At 44.6% G+C, this 17,202-nt stretch overlaps 1 protein-coding gene and 1 long non-coding RNA gene across 7 annotated transcripts in view; one reads left to right on the top strand and one right to left on the bottom strand.

Annotated features, from left to right (window-relative positions):
* St6galnac3 (ST6 N-acetylgalactosaminide alpha-2,6-sialyltransferase 3) overlaps positions 1-17,202 on the bottom strand; it is a 532,491-nt gene that overhangs the window by 353,563 nt on the left and 161,726 nt on the right. Inside the window, exon 1 of one of the 6 annotated variants that reach the window (XM_029475441.2) lies at positions 8,159-8,262. The exons of the other annotated variants lie outside the window; for them this stretch is intronic. Within the exon in view, the coding sequence (XP_029331301.1) occupies positions 8,159-8,209 (51 nt within the window). The 5' untranslated portion in view covers positions 8,210-8,262. Of the gene's footprint in view, positions 1-8,158; positions 8,263-17,202 lie in introns of those variants that run through there. 6 annotated transcript variants of the gene reach the window in all.
* On the top strand, positions 3,086-8,637 carry LOC115030629 (uncharacterized). The gene is made up of 3 exons (XR_003836229.1): positions 3,086-3,167; positions 4,350-4,456; positions 8,513-8,637. It is a non-coding gene; the product is annotated as an uncharacterized LOC115030629 (long non-coding RNA).

Below are 17,202 nucleotides of genomic sequence, written 5' to 3'. Positions count from 1 at the left end.
TTCTGGAACACATGACTCAGAACCATTTCATAGTTCCACAAAAATGTGATTTCTTCCATTCTTTTAAAGAGTTGGTTTGGGACAGGGAATGGATGAACCTTAAAATGATCTCAATCTCACTATTATCCTCCTGCCTCAGCCTTCTGAATGGTAGTGCAATAGGTGTGAACCATCCCATCTACCTTCCCCACAACAAGCTTTGACTTTACAATTCCCAGCTATTTGACTAAAGTATGACAACGGCCACATCCACATCGTGGCATCCCATTCACCACAGGAAAAGGAAGGGAGGCTGCAGTTCCTGGCCCTGACCCCTCCCTCTTCCTCCCACAGGCCTGGATGATTAGAGACTCCACCTCACCCTTCACCCTTTCCTCCTAGGCTGGAACAGAGAGCAGATACAGAGGCTTAGAGCCCTTTCAGATGCATGTGATCTGGGAGGCAGAAACAGAGGAGGAGGAGGAGGAGGAGGAGGAGGAGGAGGAGGAGGAGGAGGGGGAGGAGGAAGAGAAGGAGGAAGAGACGAGGAGAAGGAAGAAGAAGAAAAGGAGGAGAAGTGAGTAGCTGCCTCCTTCCAGCAGAAAGGCCCCTAAGGTATCTTACCCATGTCTGTCTGTCTGTCTGTCTGGTTCTGCATGCTGCATGTCTGTTCTGCCTCTGACTTACTGTCTCTGCCTCTCTGCCCTATCAGGGTGTATGTATTGGGTGCATGCGTCTGAGTGGTATATGTCTGGTTATCTAGGTGACATGTCTTGGTCACTGCTGCCCGTCTCTTTAAGTCTGCATATACCTTCCTATCATAATTCTCTCAACACTTCCTGAAGTCTCTCTGTCCTTTGAGTATGTCTGTCCGTAAATTTCTCTTTGCCATTCATTCAGGCAGAATCACATGAATACTCTATGGGACCTGGGTATTTCTGCCCTAGGCTATTTCTATGACTGAATTTTAAAATGGCAAAGCTGTCTTAGTTAGGGTTGTACTGCTGTGAACAGACACCATGACCAAGGCAAGTCTTTTAAAGACAACATTTAATTGGAGCTGGCTTACAGGTTCAGAGGGTCAGTCCATTATCATCAAGGCAGGAACATGGCTGCATCCAGACAGGCATGGTACAGGAGGAGCTGAGGGTTTTACAACTTTATCTGAAGGCTGCTAGCAGAATACTGGCTTCTGGGCAGCTAGGATGAGGGTCTTAAAGCCCATGCCCACAGTGACACACCTACTACAACAGGGCCACACCTTCTAATAGTGCCACTCCCCAGGTGAAGCAGCACCTACAAACCATCACAAAAGCATACTTAGGTTTGTTGTGAGCCAAGAAAAACCCCGGGTTAATTCCAGCATTGCCTGTTTAGCATTATAATGATAATTGGTTTATTTATTTCTACTCACAAATATTTTAAATTAATTTTTGTGGAACCTTAAAATAGTTATGAGGCCAAGAGACTGGCTTATTGTGTTTCCTATGTAAATCTCTCGCTCTTCCTCTCCTTCTCCCTCTCTCTTTCCCTCCACCCTCTGTGTCTGTCATGTCTCCCCCTAACCCCTACTCCTGTACTAACATTTTCTATCCTGTGAGCTCTTTTTGCCTCACAGGACAACAGGGCTTGTCTTTTCTTTACACTGGGAAATTAAGGTCTAAGCTTGTGGTCAGAGTTTCAGGATAAAAACAAGCTAAGTTTGTGCTCTGCAAATTTTAAATCCAGATAAGGCAGAAAGAATTCTCCCTGTGAGCAGGTCTGATCCATGGGATAATTGACCCAGGATGCAGGCAGAAAGCCGGACTGGGCTCTCGCAGTCTTTCCTTTCTCCTGGTTTCTTTCTGGCTTCTTGCAGAGTTTCTGGAAAAGGTAACAAAGCTATATGGCGATCTACCTGCTTACCAACAAACGTGCACTGGCTCGCCAACAGGACGCTTGCTATACCCACCATCAGTTCTCTGGAGATGCACTGGTGTTGTATGACGGTAAAGCTTGTGTGTCTGCTTGGAGTCCAGGCAGAATAATGACACACAGGGTGACTACCCGTAATTATCAGCCATAACAGTGGCCCTCAGAAGCCTTAGACATGTCACCTGTAACTGTGACACTCGGAAGCCTTAGATGAACATCTTTTAACAATGGCTCCAATCTTCATCCAGACTGTAACCTCAGAAGATGGACTCTGGCTCCATATCTGGTTCTTTTACTTGTTCCTAGAATAGTTCTAATTAAAAGCTCCCTCCCCCAAACCCCCAAGTGTTTTGCTATCTCCCTAGGAAATAGAATGAAACAAAATTCATTTTCCTCTCTACCAGCAATGCTTGTAAACTGTACAAATCCCAGGAAGACCATACATTAAATTTATCTTAATGTTGCTAATTGGACCAAAAATGTTATTTGTTTCTTATTAAGGCTTTGAAAAACAAGTAAATTTTACCTGTTCAATAGCTTTCTTATCTATTCCCTCTGGTCCCAACAGAATAGAAAAGAATTTTCAATGGGGCCTTGAAAAAATGACTTCTTTCTTTTGGAAAGATTATTTGACAGCGTCTGGCCCGGTGCCTTCCTTCTGGTTTTTTTTTTTTTTTTTTTTTTTTTTTTTTTTTTTTTTTTTTTTTTTTCCTGAAAACCACGAGCTCTTTCTGGTTGCTTTTACTTGCTAATGGATTTTCTTTCCTGATCATTGCTCTTACCTACATACACATGACTTCTAATGTCCTTCTGGCCTAATGGCCTTGTAAACAACTTACCTTATCCAAACCCAGAGGAAAAAATAAAATCATAAATTAAATAATGTTTCCGTATCTCCTGCACATCAAACGCAGTTCCCTTGGCTTCCCCTTGGTTTGAACCGATCATAAAATTCTCATCTTCCAACAAGCAAGGGCACAGAGGGATGGACAACAAAGAGATTAGCTGCCTACTAGCATATTCATGAAGGTCTTGTGCGCGATCATGAGAGGTCTGTAAGTTACTTATAATCCCTGCAATTTACAAATATTCAAATACCCTGGTGTCTGCGGAGAAGACGCCCACATGTTTATTTATTGCACAGAGGCAAAAGCTGATGTTGCTGTTTTTTCGTCCCTTCCCTTCCCACCCCAGATCAAGGACAACACAGAAGCCTTGGGAGAATTGGAGACTTGTTCCAGGAGAAAGAATCTGAACTCTTAAAATCCTTAAAGGTTGTAAGATTAATCTCTCACCCTTAAACTTAGGCAGGAGATACACAGGGTAACACACGGCAGTTTCACCAAATGAGCCCTATTTCCCCTTGATTCCTAAATGGTCAGTCCTGACCCAGCACTTTTCCCTAAACTGAAAAGATTAGAGAAGCTAGCAGGGCTCTGCTCATAAGATACCACTGGCAAGTTCTGACCAAGTTGCCTGGGTGTGGCTGAGTTGGTTTCAATATATCAATCACTGAATGGTATCTTGATGATTTCATCAGACAGAAGGCGATCTTACCTATTCATGGCACCAGCAGTACTCTGATTCTCAGTCTAGGCTAAGGGGGAAAATGAAGTTTCTTTATTTAAAAGTCAAATTTTTACTTTTTTGGTATCACCAACAAATAGTAATGAATGTTTAATAGTTCTTACCTGACTGTGCTAGAACATTCTTGGGCACTGAAGACACTTGAAGATTTCTAGGGAAAGGGCTGAAGGGATGGGAGAGACTCAAGAAGTGAAGCATCTCTCCTGGTGTGTTACACCCTAGCTCTCCCATAAGGCACTGTAGCAAGAATGAGCTTCAAATCATTACTTTAAAATACAGATCGTGGTTTTTATCCTGCAGTCTTCCAGACTACAGTAAGGCTGTTCTTGTGAAACAGAAACTTGTGTCCTTTCAGCAAATGTTGTTTTGTCTCCCCAACACTGTTTATAAAGCCAAAAAAATTAGAAAATAGCCAACAACCAAGACACCGAGGAGAGTCTTAGGCGGCAGTACAATAATAATTAAGGCCAATAAGATGGCTCAGCAGGTAAGGGTGTTTGTCGCCATGTCTGAGGACTTGAGTTGGATCTTCAGGACCCACCTAGTGAGGGAAGAACCACAACCGATTGCTGAGAGCTGTCCTCTGACCTCCATGGGGCACTGTGGCACACACACACACACACACACACACACACACACACACACACACTCACTCACACTCACACATATGCATGCAGACAAACACAAAAAATAAATAAATCAGGTACAACAAAATGATACCCTGGTTTTAAATGTTTTGAAACAGAAAATGTTCAAAGAACTCAAAAAAAGTGTAGTTTGATAACAATTTTAATGTCTCTGAAATTATTTCTGTTACAAAAGTGGAAAGACAAAGACTGGCTGACAGCCTCTCCTCCCCTTCCCTGCAGCCTTTGAGATTTGCCACAGACCTTAGGACAATTGGCTCCTCAAACCAGGACAATGGGAAGGAAATGAAGGGAGCCCATGTGGTGAGAGCTCCTTCCATATGCTGAAGGTAAAAACTGAGGAGAAATGCTCACTCTGAGCAACTGTGAGCGAGCTGCTTCTAACCACGCGATGGAGGGGGTTGGAATCATAGACACTGGATATAAGACTTACAAAGGGTCTGTCTGCTCTCACCTTTCCTGTTTTCCACACATCCTACCTGCTACATTGTTCTTTTTTCTGTTTTTCTATTGCTATCAAAATATATTTCCATACATATCATTGCTCTCAACAGCTGAGCACATATTCTCACACCATATACACTCTCACACACACACTCATATACACATACATACACACTTATAACACTTTCAGGCACACTCACTCACACATGAACACTCACATACACTTAGACACATACTCACACACTCATATACACACGCATACTCATACAACAATCTCAGACACACACTTCCACACACATATACACTCACAAACACATATATAGACAGACTCACAGACATTCACACACACACACGCTCACAACTCTTACAAACTCACACTCTCACACAGGCCATACTTTTTGACTTCTGTGTCACCTCGTTACACATTCCCTTCCTCCCCTTTCCTCCAGTTATGTCTAATGGTGTGCCAAAGAGTCAACAAGTCCAGGCCATGTGTGTGAGCATCCCTTCAAAAATCCCTCACCAGGCAATGTACTGTGCAGCAAAGTGAGGCTGGGCCTTTCCAAGGACTACATGTATGAAAGTGAGTCCACTACGCTCCTTAAAGCACAGCCACGATGGCTTGGGAGACATTTCTCTCCAGACCTGCCTCGAGCCTTCGAGTTAAACAGAAGAGCACAGTCTGTCTCCTCCGTGTCATCTTTCGACCCTTCTCCTGGGACTCTTGGCCCTACCTGAATTCTCATCTGTGTGCTTTTGAACACTCCTTGTGCTCTGTGCACAGGAGGAAGTCACACACACACAGACACACACACACACACATACACACAGACACACACACACACTGCTGAATGCACTGGACACAGCCTGTCCCTGCAGGCAACCGGCATCTCTGTCCAGCTTTGCTGTTGACAAGCAGCCAGGGCCACAGCCTGACAGAGCTCTCCACTCCCTGTCATTTACTTGCCACCTCACTCTATTAGCACAGAAAATGAGCTCATAATTAAGTGTGCTTTTTGTATAAGATTCTTCTGTCATGCAACCTACCTCAAATACCAGAATTGGCAGAGTCAAGAGGAAAATCTATACTGAGTGTATGGCAGTGTCCCAAGGGCAATGCTATCGTCTATTGAATGCAGTGGAGGAGACTCTCACTCTGAAGAACCTGCATGCAAACGTTCGTCAACAGTGTTGTGCCTTCCGAGTCACGGGGCTTTAAGCATGGCTTCAGACCATTTTTTGCTTCAGGTCTCTCTCTGCAGAGCAGGACAATGACAGTAAGTCCTCAAAGGTTTATTTGGTACGAATGCATCATATTTACGAGGTTCCTCAATGAGTGTCTGGCACAAAGTCAGCCTTAAGTAAATGTTCAATTGATAAATACACACAAACACACACACACACACACATACACACACGCGCACACACACACGTTGTTAGTGATGGGAGTTACCCAGTGAGGAGGAGCAGGGAATTTTCCATACACATCTTCCTGTCAGACACACTCGCATGTACCCTCATCCATCCAGACACCCTCACCCACAACCTCACCCATCCAGACACCCTCACCCACAACCTCACCCATCCAGACACCCTCACCCACAACCTCACCCATCCAGACACCCTCACCCACAACCTCACCCATCCAGACACCCTCACCCACAACCTCACCCACAACCTCACCCATCCAGACACCCTCACCCACAACCTCACCCATCCAGACACCCTCACCCACAACCTCACCCATCCAGACACCCTCACCCACAACCTCACCCATCCAGACACCCTCACCCACAACCTCACCCATCCAGACACCCTCACCCACAACCTCACCCATCCAGACACCCTCACCCACAACCTCACCTATCCAGACACCCTCACCCACAACCTCCTATCTGGGTGAGACATGCAAAGAGGGCTCACTGACCCATTTTAGAGAATCACGGGGCTCATACAGAATCAGCTGACTAATGACAAAGCTAGAATTTGAGGAGCGTCTGAATATTCATACAACGCCATGCACAAAACATAACCAACAACAGAAACAGCTACAACCAGCCCCAGTGCTCATGGACAGCCTACTCAATATTCTATCTGTGGTCACCACAACAGGGATATAACCAAAGGTCATGGTCCTTGCCCTGGACAACAGCAGGTATAGATTTATCTCTCTAAGTGGTGCGGTAGGTGGGTTTTTACTCTAAGAAAGAAAAGCTGAAATCACTATGTAAGGAACACAACCTATTGATCTGAACTGGAAAGGACGTGGTGGTTCCATGGAGAAGGTGGAGACAGATGAGGGCGGCTGTCTCCAAGATTCCTTCACTTCATCATCAGTGGTTCTCCGCTAATGAAATAAAGGGATCTGAAACTGTTTCCAACCTGCCAGTTCACGTGAATACGCACGTGTGTGCATGTGTGCATGAATGGCTGTATGCTTGTCACCGTATGTGTCTGGAGGACAGAACACATCTTCACAAATTAATTCTCTTCTGCCATGTGGGTCCTAGAGATTAAACTCAGATAATCAGGCTTGGTGGCAGGTACCTTCACACACGGAGCCACCTCGCCAACCTGCTTTCAACTTCTGACCTAGAAAGTCTCTGATGTGACACACAGTGACTAGGGAGATGGAGAAGAGGACAGAAGAGAAAGAGAATGGGACAAAGCAAAAAAGAGAAGCAGGAAAGCAAACTGCCTCAGGTGGCCACCAGCAGACAGCTCTCTGGACACCATGGCTGTGAAGCCAGCTCACAGCCTCTGCTCTGAAAAGCCAAGCATCTCTTTCCCAAAGGCTCCTCTTTCCTGTCCCCTCCATCCATCACCATACCACCCTCACCCCTCCCATGCTCCACAGGCCTGTCTGAACGTGCATGTTGATAGATAGCAAGAGAATCTTCCAGCAGGTTCCACCCTTGAGGATCACAGATGGTAAGGTGGCCTACAGCCATCCTCTCACCGACGAGCACTGGGCTCAAGTGTCTAGGCTGCATTCAGCACAATCCTTCCCAGCTGAACTCACACGGGAGACCATTAGGAGCCGTGAGCTTCCTCTGGTGTTGCTATCACAGTGCTCCATCACTGCCTGCTTAAGGAAACATTAAATGGATGCCAGACAGGCCACTGCCTTACATATCCATCCCCTGCAGAGCTGTGCGGACCAAAATCCAGCCTAGGAAATGCATAGTTCTTATGTGGGGTATCTGCACATCTGGTATGCAAAATCCCCTCTCTGGGGACCAGATGATCTCCTCAGCCAGGAGAAGTGGCAAGAGGGGAGGGATCCCCTCTCTGGGGACCAGATGATCTCCTCAGCCAGGAGAAGTGGCAAGAGGGGAGGGATCAGGTAGTTATCAAATGCCTGCTGACTGTGGAGGACGGATGAAAGATGCACAAGATAAGGGTCCTGAACGCAAGGTCCTCCTTGGTCACTGTATCATCTCCTTGAAAACTGCTGAACATCCTCCTCCCCCGAGGGCAGGTGTGAGGGCCAACCCCCTGCTGTAGTGAAACTCAGAGGTTCCAAATCCTGGTTCACCGTATACATTAGCTTTGTGACTACATTTACTTTATTTGACTTTACTTACCCTTGGCTTCCTTTCATTGAAACAGGAAAAATAATCTGGGCAGTCGCACATGCCTTTAATACCAGCAGAGGCAGGCAGGTCTCCGAATCTGAGGTTAGCCCCTTCTACAGAGTGATTTCTAGGATAGCCAGGGCTACACAGAGAAACCCTGACTTGAAAACAAAACAAACAAAACAGAAACAAAAAATCACAACCAGGAAAAAATAACAGCTAACTTGAAAGGCTGTTGGGTATCAATCAACATCATACAGGCAGGGTGTTAAGACCACTTAACCACATTTAAACTATTTAAGATTGTATTGTTCTTCTGTTTCTCTCTCTTTCCCTTTCAAACTCCACCTCCCTTTGTCTCAGAGATGCCAACTCCTCAGAAAATAACAAGAAGCAGACAGCAAAGATTCTTGATCCTATAAACACTGAGGTCCACGTAAAAGGAATGCGGGGCGGCAGGAGCCAAGCTGATGCTGATGCTGATCTATCATAACCAACAGTATTAAAGGCCAAGTGAGTAGATGCTGACACAGACAGACAGAAATCGCAATACCGTAACATTATGAATATGCCAGCTCCTCCACAAATCTATGAATTTAGTATAATTCCTTAAAATATTAGAATTTTCAAGCCAGTTACAAAGTTATGTAGAAGCAAAGAGCCAAAAAAGACCAGAACATTCTTGAAGAACAATGAAGGTACAGAAGCTAAGGGCTGTGTGGTGCCGACCCAAAGACCAAGGGACCAGTGTGATGTCGGAGAGTCTCTAGCAGGTGTCTGTAAAGACAGCTCTCATTTGCCAACTTTCCATATACACGTAGGTTCATTTATGGTCTCTGTTGGGTCTCCTCATCTTTCTGTCAGTACTATGCTACCAATATATATTTGTGCACACAAAGATACATTACTTATCATAAACTCTCTTCTTATTTTTGGAGATAGGGTCTCGGGCTGTCTCCCAGACTTCTTGACCTAGAAGACACTATGTAGCACAGGCTGGCTTCAAACCCATCCTGTCTCAGTCTCCCAAATCCGGGAACTACAGTCATGAGTCACCACTCCCAGAAGAAATTGATTTTGTATTAAACACCAAAACACATATGAGTGAGCAGACAGAATATTGGCAAAAGTCTACAAATCAATTAAAAAGAAAAAACAACCCAAAATCAAAGTGAGTTAAAGCTAAGACGAAACAATTCAGAAAGGATGATATAAAAATATCAGATTCAATGAAATCTTCTCAGCCTAATTAATTTGCCATGAATGTAAACTGAAGCACTGAGTTCACTTACACGCACACCCATGAGTTGACTTTGGAGAACATAAAACCAAGTGTTCATGAAGGTGTGGAACAGGACCCACACTTACACTACCAATAATGCTATTCTATCTTAGAAAATAAGTTGGCATTGTGTGGTAACACTTTTTTCTGTATTTTTTGTTTTTCAGCTACTATAAAACCTTCTTCTGGCCCCCTTAGGCACTGCACTCACATGGTACACAAACATTCATATGGACAAAATGTATGTAAACATAAAATAATAAAATAAAACCAGAGTTTGTATGACTCTACAGCAATGTAATTCTTAAACATAAATGCCGTAGGGGCTGGGGAAATGGCTCAGCAGTTAAGAGTTCTTCTGCTCGTCCTGAAGACTCGTGTTCAATTCCTGGAATACACATGGTAGCTGATGGATATTTGCACCTTCTGTCCCAAGGCATCCAATGCCCTCTTCTGGCTTCTGTATGCACGGGATGTATAGACATACATCTGGCAACATACTCGTGCACATAAAAATTTTTAAATTTAAGTAAATATATGTGCTTTTGGCTCCTCTTTCATCCACACCCCAGAGTTATAATAGCTGTTTGGCATAAGCTTTCATAATTGTCCCACATTACAACCAACCTAAAGACCTATCAACAGTAAACAGACAAACCAACGCTGGATAATTCACACGTGTTACTACACCATGGTAAAAATGAATAAACAGACTAATGTATTCATGTGTACACGTCTCACAAGCCAGGGAACATGAAAAAAGCCAGCTGCAGAAGGTTGCACAGAGATGATGCATAAATACAAGGTTTGAAATTGCACAGTCATGGGGGAAACTACTGTCATTCTAATAAAGGAATATAGCAATAAGAGAACTCCCAATGGCACACTGCTATACCCGCAGATCAGCACACAGATCAACCCTCGCCAGAGACACCTCTTTTTGCAGTACATTGAGTTAACATAGAGACCCACCGTTGAACTCTCTACATGTGGAGCTATCGACTCTCTATTGGGATGCCTTCCTCAAACCCTCCTCTCAGAAAAAGAGAATGGGAAAGAGAATGCAGAAATATTGTAGAAGTCAGAAGTGGTGGATGACTCCCAGAAACAGTGTGTTCCAGACAGAATAGGACCAACGCACGTAAGAACTCACAGAGACTCTACCAAGACCTGTACAGGGTCCAAGCCAGATGGGGTCTCAGCACTTAGAGGAGAAGGTAAACAAAGGCTCCCAGCCCTAACTAACAGCTATTTGCAATTAACACCTCCTGACAAAGGGAAAGCCAGGAATCTCTAGTGAAGAGACACTGAGCATATCAACCACGCTCCAAGGAGGACCCCATAACCAGGAGCAGTTGACCAATACAAACAACGAAAAAGTCCGTGATGGTTTGTGGGCCTTTGTGTCATTTCCTTTGATTTTGGCAAATTTTGTCATATTGTTTGTTTTGATTCCCATTTTTGTGCATCTTTTGTTTTGTTTTAAGAGACAAGCAGAGAGACAGAGGGAAAGGACATGAAGCTGGGTGGGCAGCGAGGTCGGGAGGATCTCGGAAGCTGGGAGGGGAAACGCATGATCAAAATATACAAACACTCCTAAATAAAAATAGTGGAACGCTAACATTACTATGCTAACAGAGTTCATAGATAATAGGATAGAATTATAAAGTAAGGCAAGATACAGACAAGCACGAAAATCCCTCTCCTTGACAGAAAACAGAAAAAGCATGGCCAGAGACCTGATGGGATTCCCGGCAGAAATGGCCAAATTCTTTCTTGAGCTAGCGATAGCAGCTTGGATACTATTTTCCACATTTGTTGTATGTTATATAACATTTGTTGTATGTTATATGTTTTCTTATATAAGTAAATTATTTAAAGTTTTTTTTTTTAATTTGTAAACTTCATTGTTAAAGAACTTGCAAATATGTTGCAGCCAGGTAGTGGAAGACATGCAGAGACCCACAACCACCATGCTACATGATGTGGTCAGGCAGAAGACACCCAGAGGTCTGCCTGCCTGCCCCACTCCAGGCTGTGCAGGCAGAGGAGGATACTCAGAGCCCAGGCAACTGCATGGCCTACGTGCAGCAGGAGCCACTACCATGTGCAAGTGCGTGGTAGGGCAGGCGGGCAAGAATGAGAAGCAGAAGCGTTTGAGCATTATGAAGATAGAGGGAACTGGAGATGCAAGGATGGAGAGTAATAGCCTGATGTGAGTAACCAGTCCTGCCACCTGAAGCCATGATGAAGTCCTAGCCCATGCTGCCTCTCAGGGCCATGTTCAGGTGCATGGCCATGCAGCAACAGGGGTCTCTGTTGGCGTCCATGGCTCATACTACCACTTAAGACCATGTGGACACGTCTGGTCTGGACTATCACCTGGGGCCACTTACATGTCTAAGGGTTGTGCAGAGCTGGCTCCGCCCCTCACTGGCTGGGGCATTCTGGAGAGTTTGCCCCACCTCTCATCAACTGCAGCACTCTGGAGATTGAACCCTGCACTTTGCCTGTATAGCATAGCAGAACTAGACCTGGCCCTAGAGGGTCTGGGTGGGTAAGCTGGCCAGAGAGCAAGAGCATGGGGCACTTGGCCCATCACTCGTCTGCCATGAGATGACATGATGACACCCTCCCCAGCTTACCTCTCCGCACCTGCGGCAGTTCGGAGAGTTGGCCCTAGGGTCATGAGAGCAGGAGAGCTAGCCCTGCCCCTCACCTGCTGTAGCATTTGGGAGGTCAGGCACTGGGCCTCACCTAAGCAACACAGTAGAGCTGGTGGCAGAGGTGTGGGTAAGCCAGCTGTGAGGGTGTGAGAGCCGAAGAGTTGGCATAGCTCCCCCCCCCACACCGTTCTCCAAAGGGTGGGTCCCGTACCTCAACTGGGCGACACAGTAGGACGGGCTCTATTGGCTTGGATGCAGGTGAGCTGCCCCAGACGAAATGGGAGAGAAGAGCTGACCCTGTCCCTTGCCAGCTCAGCATCGGGTGAACTAGCCAGGGCAGTGCTGGAGAGCTCACCCTAGCAGTGTGGGTATGGGAGAGCTGGAGGGCTGACCAGCTCACTACCACCCAGGCCCAGATCCAGAGCACACCCCAAAATCTACCTCATTTATGAACTGTTAAAGGGTATGAAAGAGGCTGGTTCTATGGATCCAAAGCTGCAGGATCTCCATGACACAGGGCATCAACAGGATAACAGGAAGGAGACCCAGCGAGGATCTAGAGTTGATGGTATAGAAGAAGCCAGAGGCCTCAAACCAGACCAATGACTCACTGCAATGAATATTTGCAAATTGAAGATGTGTGGACAAAAGGGTATACCGTGTGACACACTATAACATGCTAGGGCTTCTACAATGAGATGTTTTCCATGCTTTGTTTTGTTTTTAACTGTTTTGGGTTTTTTGTTTGTTTTTTGTTTTTTGTTTTGTTTTGTTTGTTTTAGGGGAGGCTGTAAGGACAGAGGGCATAAATGAAGGGATGGGGAAATGAGAGGGACTGGAGTGTGTGATGTAAAACTCACAAAGAATCAATAAAAAGTTTGAAAAAAACTTGCAAATAAATAAAAACATTATATGTCAACATTAACCAGACCCAACTTCATGAACTTATGCACAGTTAAAACTGGCGTTTGAAATGGAAGCTGTGAAGTTTCACATTGAGCTTTGCACTTTACGTAATAAATATGTTCTATACACTGATCCACCACTCAAAGCAAAAAATTCCAGAACAGAATCAAACTGGAAGTCCTACGACAACTTTAATAGGCTTCTGCAGTACAACGAAGGACAATAGATATTAGAGCTTGTTTAGTAGAAGTTATTTTGAGAGACAGATTTTTCATATTCTAAAGTAGTTACCCAAATTCATTTCATCTCTATTCTCTGGGAGGATCTGAGATAGATAGATAATAGATAGATAGATAGACAGACAGACAGACAGACAGATGACTGATAGAGAGACAGGCATATAGATAGATGATTGATAAATAGATAGACAGATAGACAGATAATAGATAGACAAGACAGGCAGATGGGCAGGCAGGCAGGCAAACAGATAATAGATAGCCTGGAAATGTCAGCTATATCCCCTCATGAAGAAAGAGATTTCACCACCATGAGACAGTCAGCAAAACACGGAGAACAGCTGAGAGTGTACACCTGTTGGCTGGAGCCAACACCTTGCTCTCACTACCACTTAGAAAATCTCTGGAAGAAAGTTTCTTAGAGACAGAGAGAGCCATTGATTGAAAAGCAAGCTCAACAGTGGAACTGAATGCCATGCATACTCAAAACAAAGGCAGGAAAATAATTTAATGGTAAAAAAAATCAAAATATGCAAGTGTTACCCACAAGCACCCCAAGGCAGGACATCAGGGTGGATCTTGGCATGGAGGTGACTGCAGAGAAATGAGCAATGACTACTACTAGGAGGTGTCCGTGCGCCATGAAAGACTGGGGTTGGGTTTCCTCTACCACGTGGGAAGGCTAGAGGCAATAATGAAATAAAAATGTATAGTTCAAAACTATGAAACAGGCAATTTCTCGAGGCTGCAAAGCTAAGACAAAGTGTTCATAGAAAGACTTGAATTACACCTTTAGAAACCAGTTTTAAAAGCTGGATGTGCTGGCACCAGCTTGCAACACCAGTTCTAAGGAGATGGAATCATGCAGACCCCTAAGGCTCATGGTCCAGCCAGCCTTGTTGACTCACTGAGCATCAAGCAAGAGGCAAAGAAATGAGATGGATGATATCCAGAGAAATGGCACCCAAGGTTGACCTCTGACTTCCATATACGTGCACATACATACTCACAGACACATCCACACACCAGAGCTACATCTTGCAATCTGCACAAAACAGACATAAGATTCTGTTAAACAGGGAAAGCTCTCCCATTAAATTTCCCAAAGTGAACCACCTCTATGAAGAAAGCTTTCATGAACATGAAGGTTCAAATACAATCTGCTACACACTGCCCTTATTCATTCATAAGGTATCTTAACACTAAAGCTATGCGATGAATCTTTCCCTCTGAAGGAGAAACATGCCTGAAAGAAACACCTGTCACAAGCTGAGAAGTTAGGCTTGCCCTCAGCAGTATTGTAAAAGCAGTCTCCCTGAAGCATAGTAAGCCTTGAGACTCCCTCGGCCAGTTCCCCCACTCCACATATGGCAGAGCTTTAGGCACTGTGGGCTCAGACCAGGAGCTTTCCGGTCTAGTAATGGTCTTCTGCCAGGTCTGAGTCACCCAATATGAAGTTTGGTATTCCCTGATTTGAGAGCTTCTGTTTCCATAGAAAATAACTGTGGTAAATTGCTTTACCAGAAACTCAAATCACCCAGAGTTTGTCAGAAAATACAAAGTGCCCTGGAAGAGGACCCTCCCCCACCGGCATCCTTTCAAGCACCCATTTTTGCATTTACCAGTTCCTCCCAGGATTGGAAATCAGATGGAAAGAGCTGGGGCTAGCTTTTTAAAAATAATGTCAGGATGCTATGAGAAGGGAATAAGTTCAGACTAGAGACAGGATGACATTTTTCTACTGATTGAAGAGGGTCGGGCTGCAGCGATGGCGTTCTCTCGTGGCCCACTCAAGGCTGTAAAGTGCTGACTTGTGAATTCCTGATGGGAAATGACTATAACTGGAGAGGAGGCTGATCAGAGAGGACGCTGACACAGGGCAAACAGAACCAGCTGAGCGCCTGGAGACTGGGCAAGCATGGGGATACTTCAGGAAGACTGCCCAGGCTGCTCTGAGCCCCTACCAACAGATGTCTCGGGGAAGCCTGATTCCTTGGCACAGCAAACATGCTTGTAATCAGGTAAATTGAATTTTTTTTTAATTTTAAAATTACAAGATGGAATTTTTAATTTAAAAATTTTAAGATGAATTGCAATGAGTTCAGAGCTTAGTATTAGGATATAAAACTTGTGAGTATATGTGTGCTCACAATACACATGTGCACACACATATACATAAATACAAATTCACACACACACATGTATGCATACACATGTACGTACACACAGAGCATACTTGTATGCGTATATGAGCATGATCTGTTTGGAATTTTTCATTGGTCAGAGGTAACAATTTAGCAATATTCCCTCAGTTGACTTCATTTGCCAATAATCAGAAGATATTAAATTATAAGCTATGTCTATATTGAATGTTAGGATTTATAAGTGGTGTTTTTCTACTTTTAGCTTGTATGCGCATGCCAAGATATCTGTGATAAAGTGGGCCTTACCTCTGCCTGTAACAGGCTGATACTGAACAAATCAGAGAGGACATGGGTGGAGATTTAGCAACAATCTTCCAAAATGTCTACAAAGCAAAGGTGGCAAGGAACATGTACAGGTAGCAGGGACAAACCACCAGAGACCTCACGTCAATGTGCATACAGCGACATGTCCCTCCACGCGTTACAGCTAGACACGCAAATTACTTCCCATTCTTGCCCTGATGTAAGTTTTGCTCAGATCTTCACCTTCCATGCTTGAGAATTGCCCCCAAAATTGATCAACAGCTATCAATACCCCCAGGCTGCGAAGCCCATTTCAATATTGTCTTAATTCACAATATTGTCAGCAGTACACTATCTGAAGTTTACTCCAGGAGTACATAAAAAAAGATTCCACCTCACACCAGTCAGAATACCTAAGATCAAAAATTCAGGTGACAGCAGATGCTGGCGAGGATGTGGAGAAAGAGGAACACTCCTCCATTGTTGGTGGGATTGCAAGCTTGTACAACCACTCTGGAAATCAGTCTGGCGGTTCCTCAGAAAATTGGACATAGTACTACCGGAGGATCCAGCAATACCTCTCCTGGGCATATATCCAGAAGATGTCCCAACCGGTAAAAAGGACACATGCTCCACTATGTTCATAGCAGCCTTATTTATAATAGCCAGAAGCTGGAAAAAACCCAGATGTCCCTCAACAGAGGAATGGATACAGAAAATGTGTACATTTACACAACTGAGTACTACTCGGCTATTAAAAACAATGAATTTATGAAATTCTTGGGCAAATGGATGTATCTGGAGGATATCATCCTGACTGAGGTAACCCAATCACAAAAGAAGTCATTAGATATGCACTCACTGATAAGTGGATTATTAGCTCAGAAACTTAGAATACCCAAGATACAATTTGCAAAACACAAGAAAATCAAGAAGAAGGAAGACCAACATGTGGATAAGTCATTCCTCCTTAGAATAGGGAACAAAACACCCATGAAAGGAGTTACAGAGACAAAAGTTTGGAGCTAAGACGAAAGGATGGACTATTCAGAGACTACCCCACCCAGGGATCCATCCCAGAATTAGCCACCAAACCCAGACACTATTGCATATGCCAGCAAGATTTTGCTGAACGGACCCTGATATAGCTGTCTCTTGTGAGGCTATGCCAGTGCCTGGCAAATACAGAAGTGGATGCTCGCAGTCATCTATTGGATGGAACATAGGGCCCCCAATGGAGGAGCTAGAGAAAGTACCCAAGGAGCTGAAGGGGTCTGCAACCCTATAGGTAGAACAACAATATGCACTAACCAGTACCCCCTGAGCTCATGTCTCTAGCTGCATATGTAGCAGAAGATGGCCTAGTTGGCCATAACTGGGAAGAGAGGCCCCTTGGTATTGCAAACTTTATATGCCTCAGTACAGGGGATTGCCAGGGCCAAGAAGTGGGAGTGGGTGGGTGGGTAGGGGAGCAGGGCAGGGGGAGGGTATGGGGAACTTTTGGGATAGCATTTGA

This window comes from Mus caroli, unplaced genomic scaffold, assembly GCF_978045245.1.
Source record: "Mus caroli unplaced genomic scaffold, Mus_caroli_1 scaffold_3, whole genome shotgun sequence".
In the NCBI taxonomy this organism is placed as follows: domain Eukaryota; kingdom Metazoa; phylum Chordata; class Mammalia; order Rodentia; family Muridae; genus Mus; species Mus caroli.
This window is presented reverse-complemented; position numbering and strand designations above follow the sequence as displayed.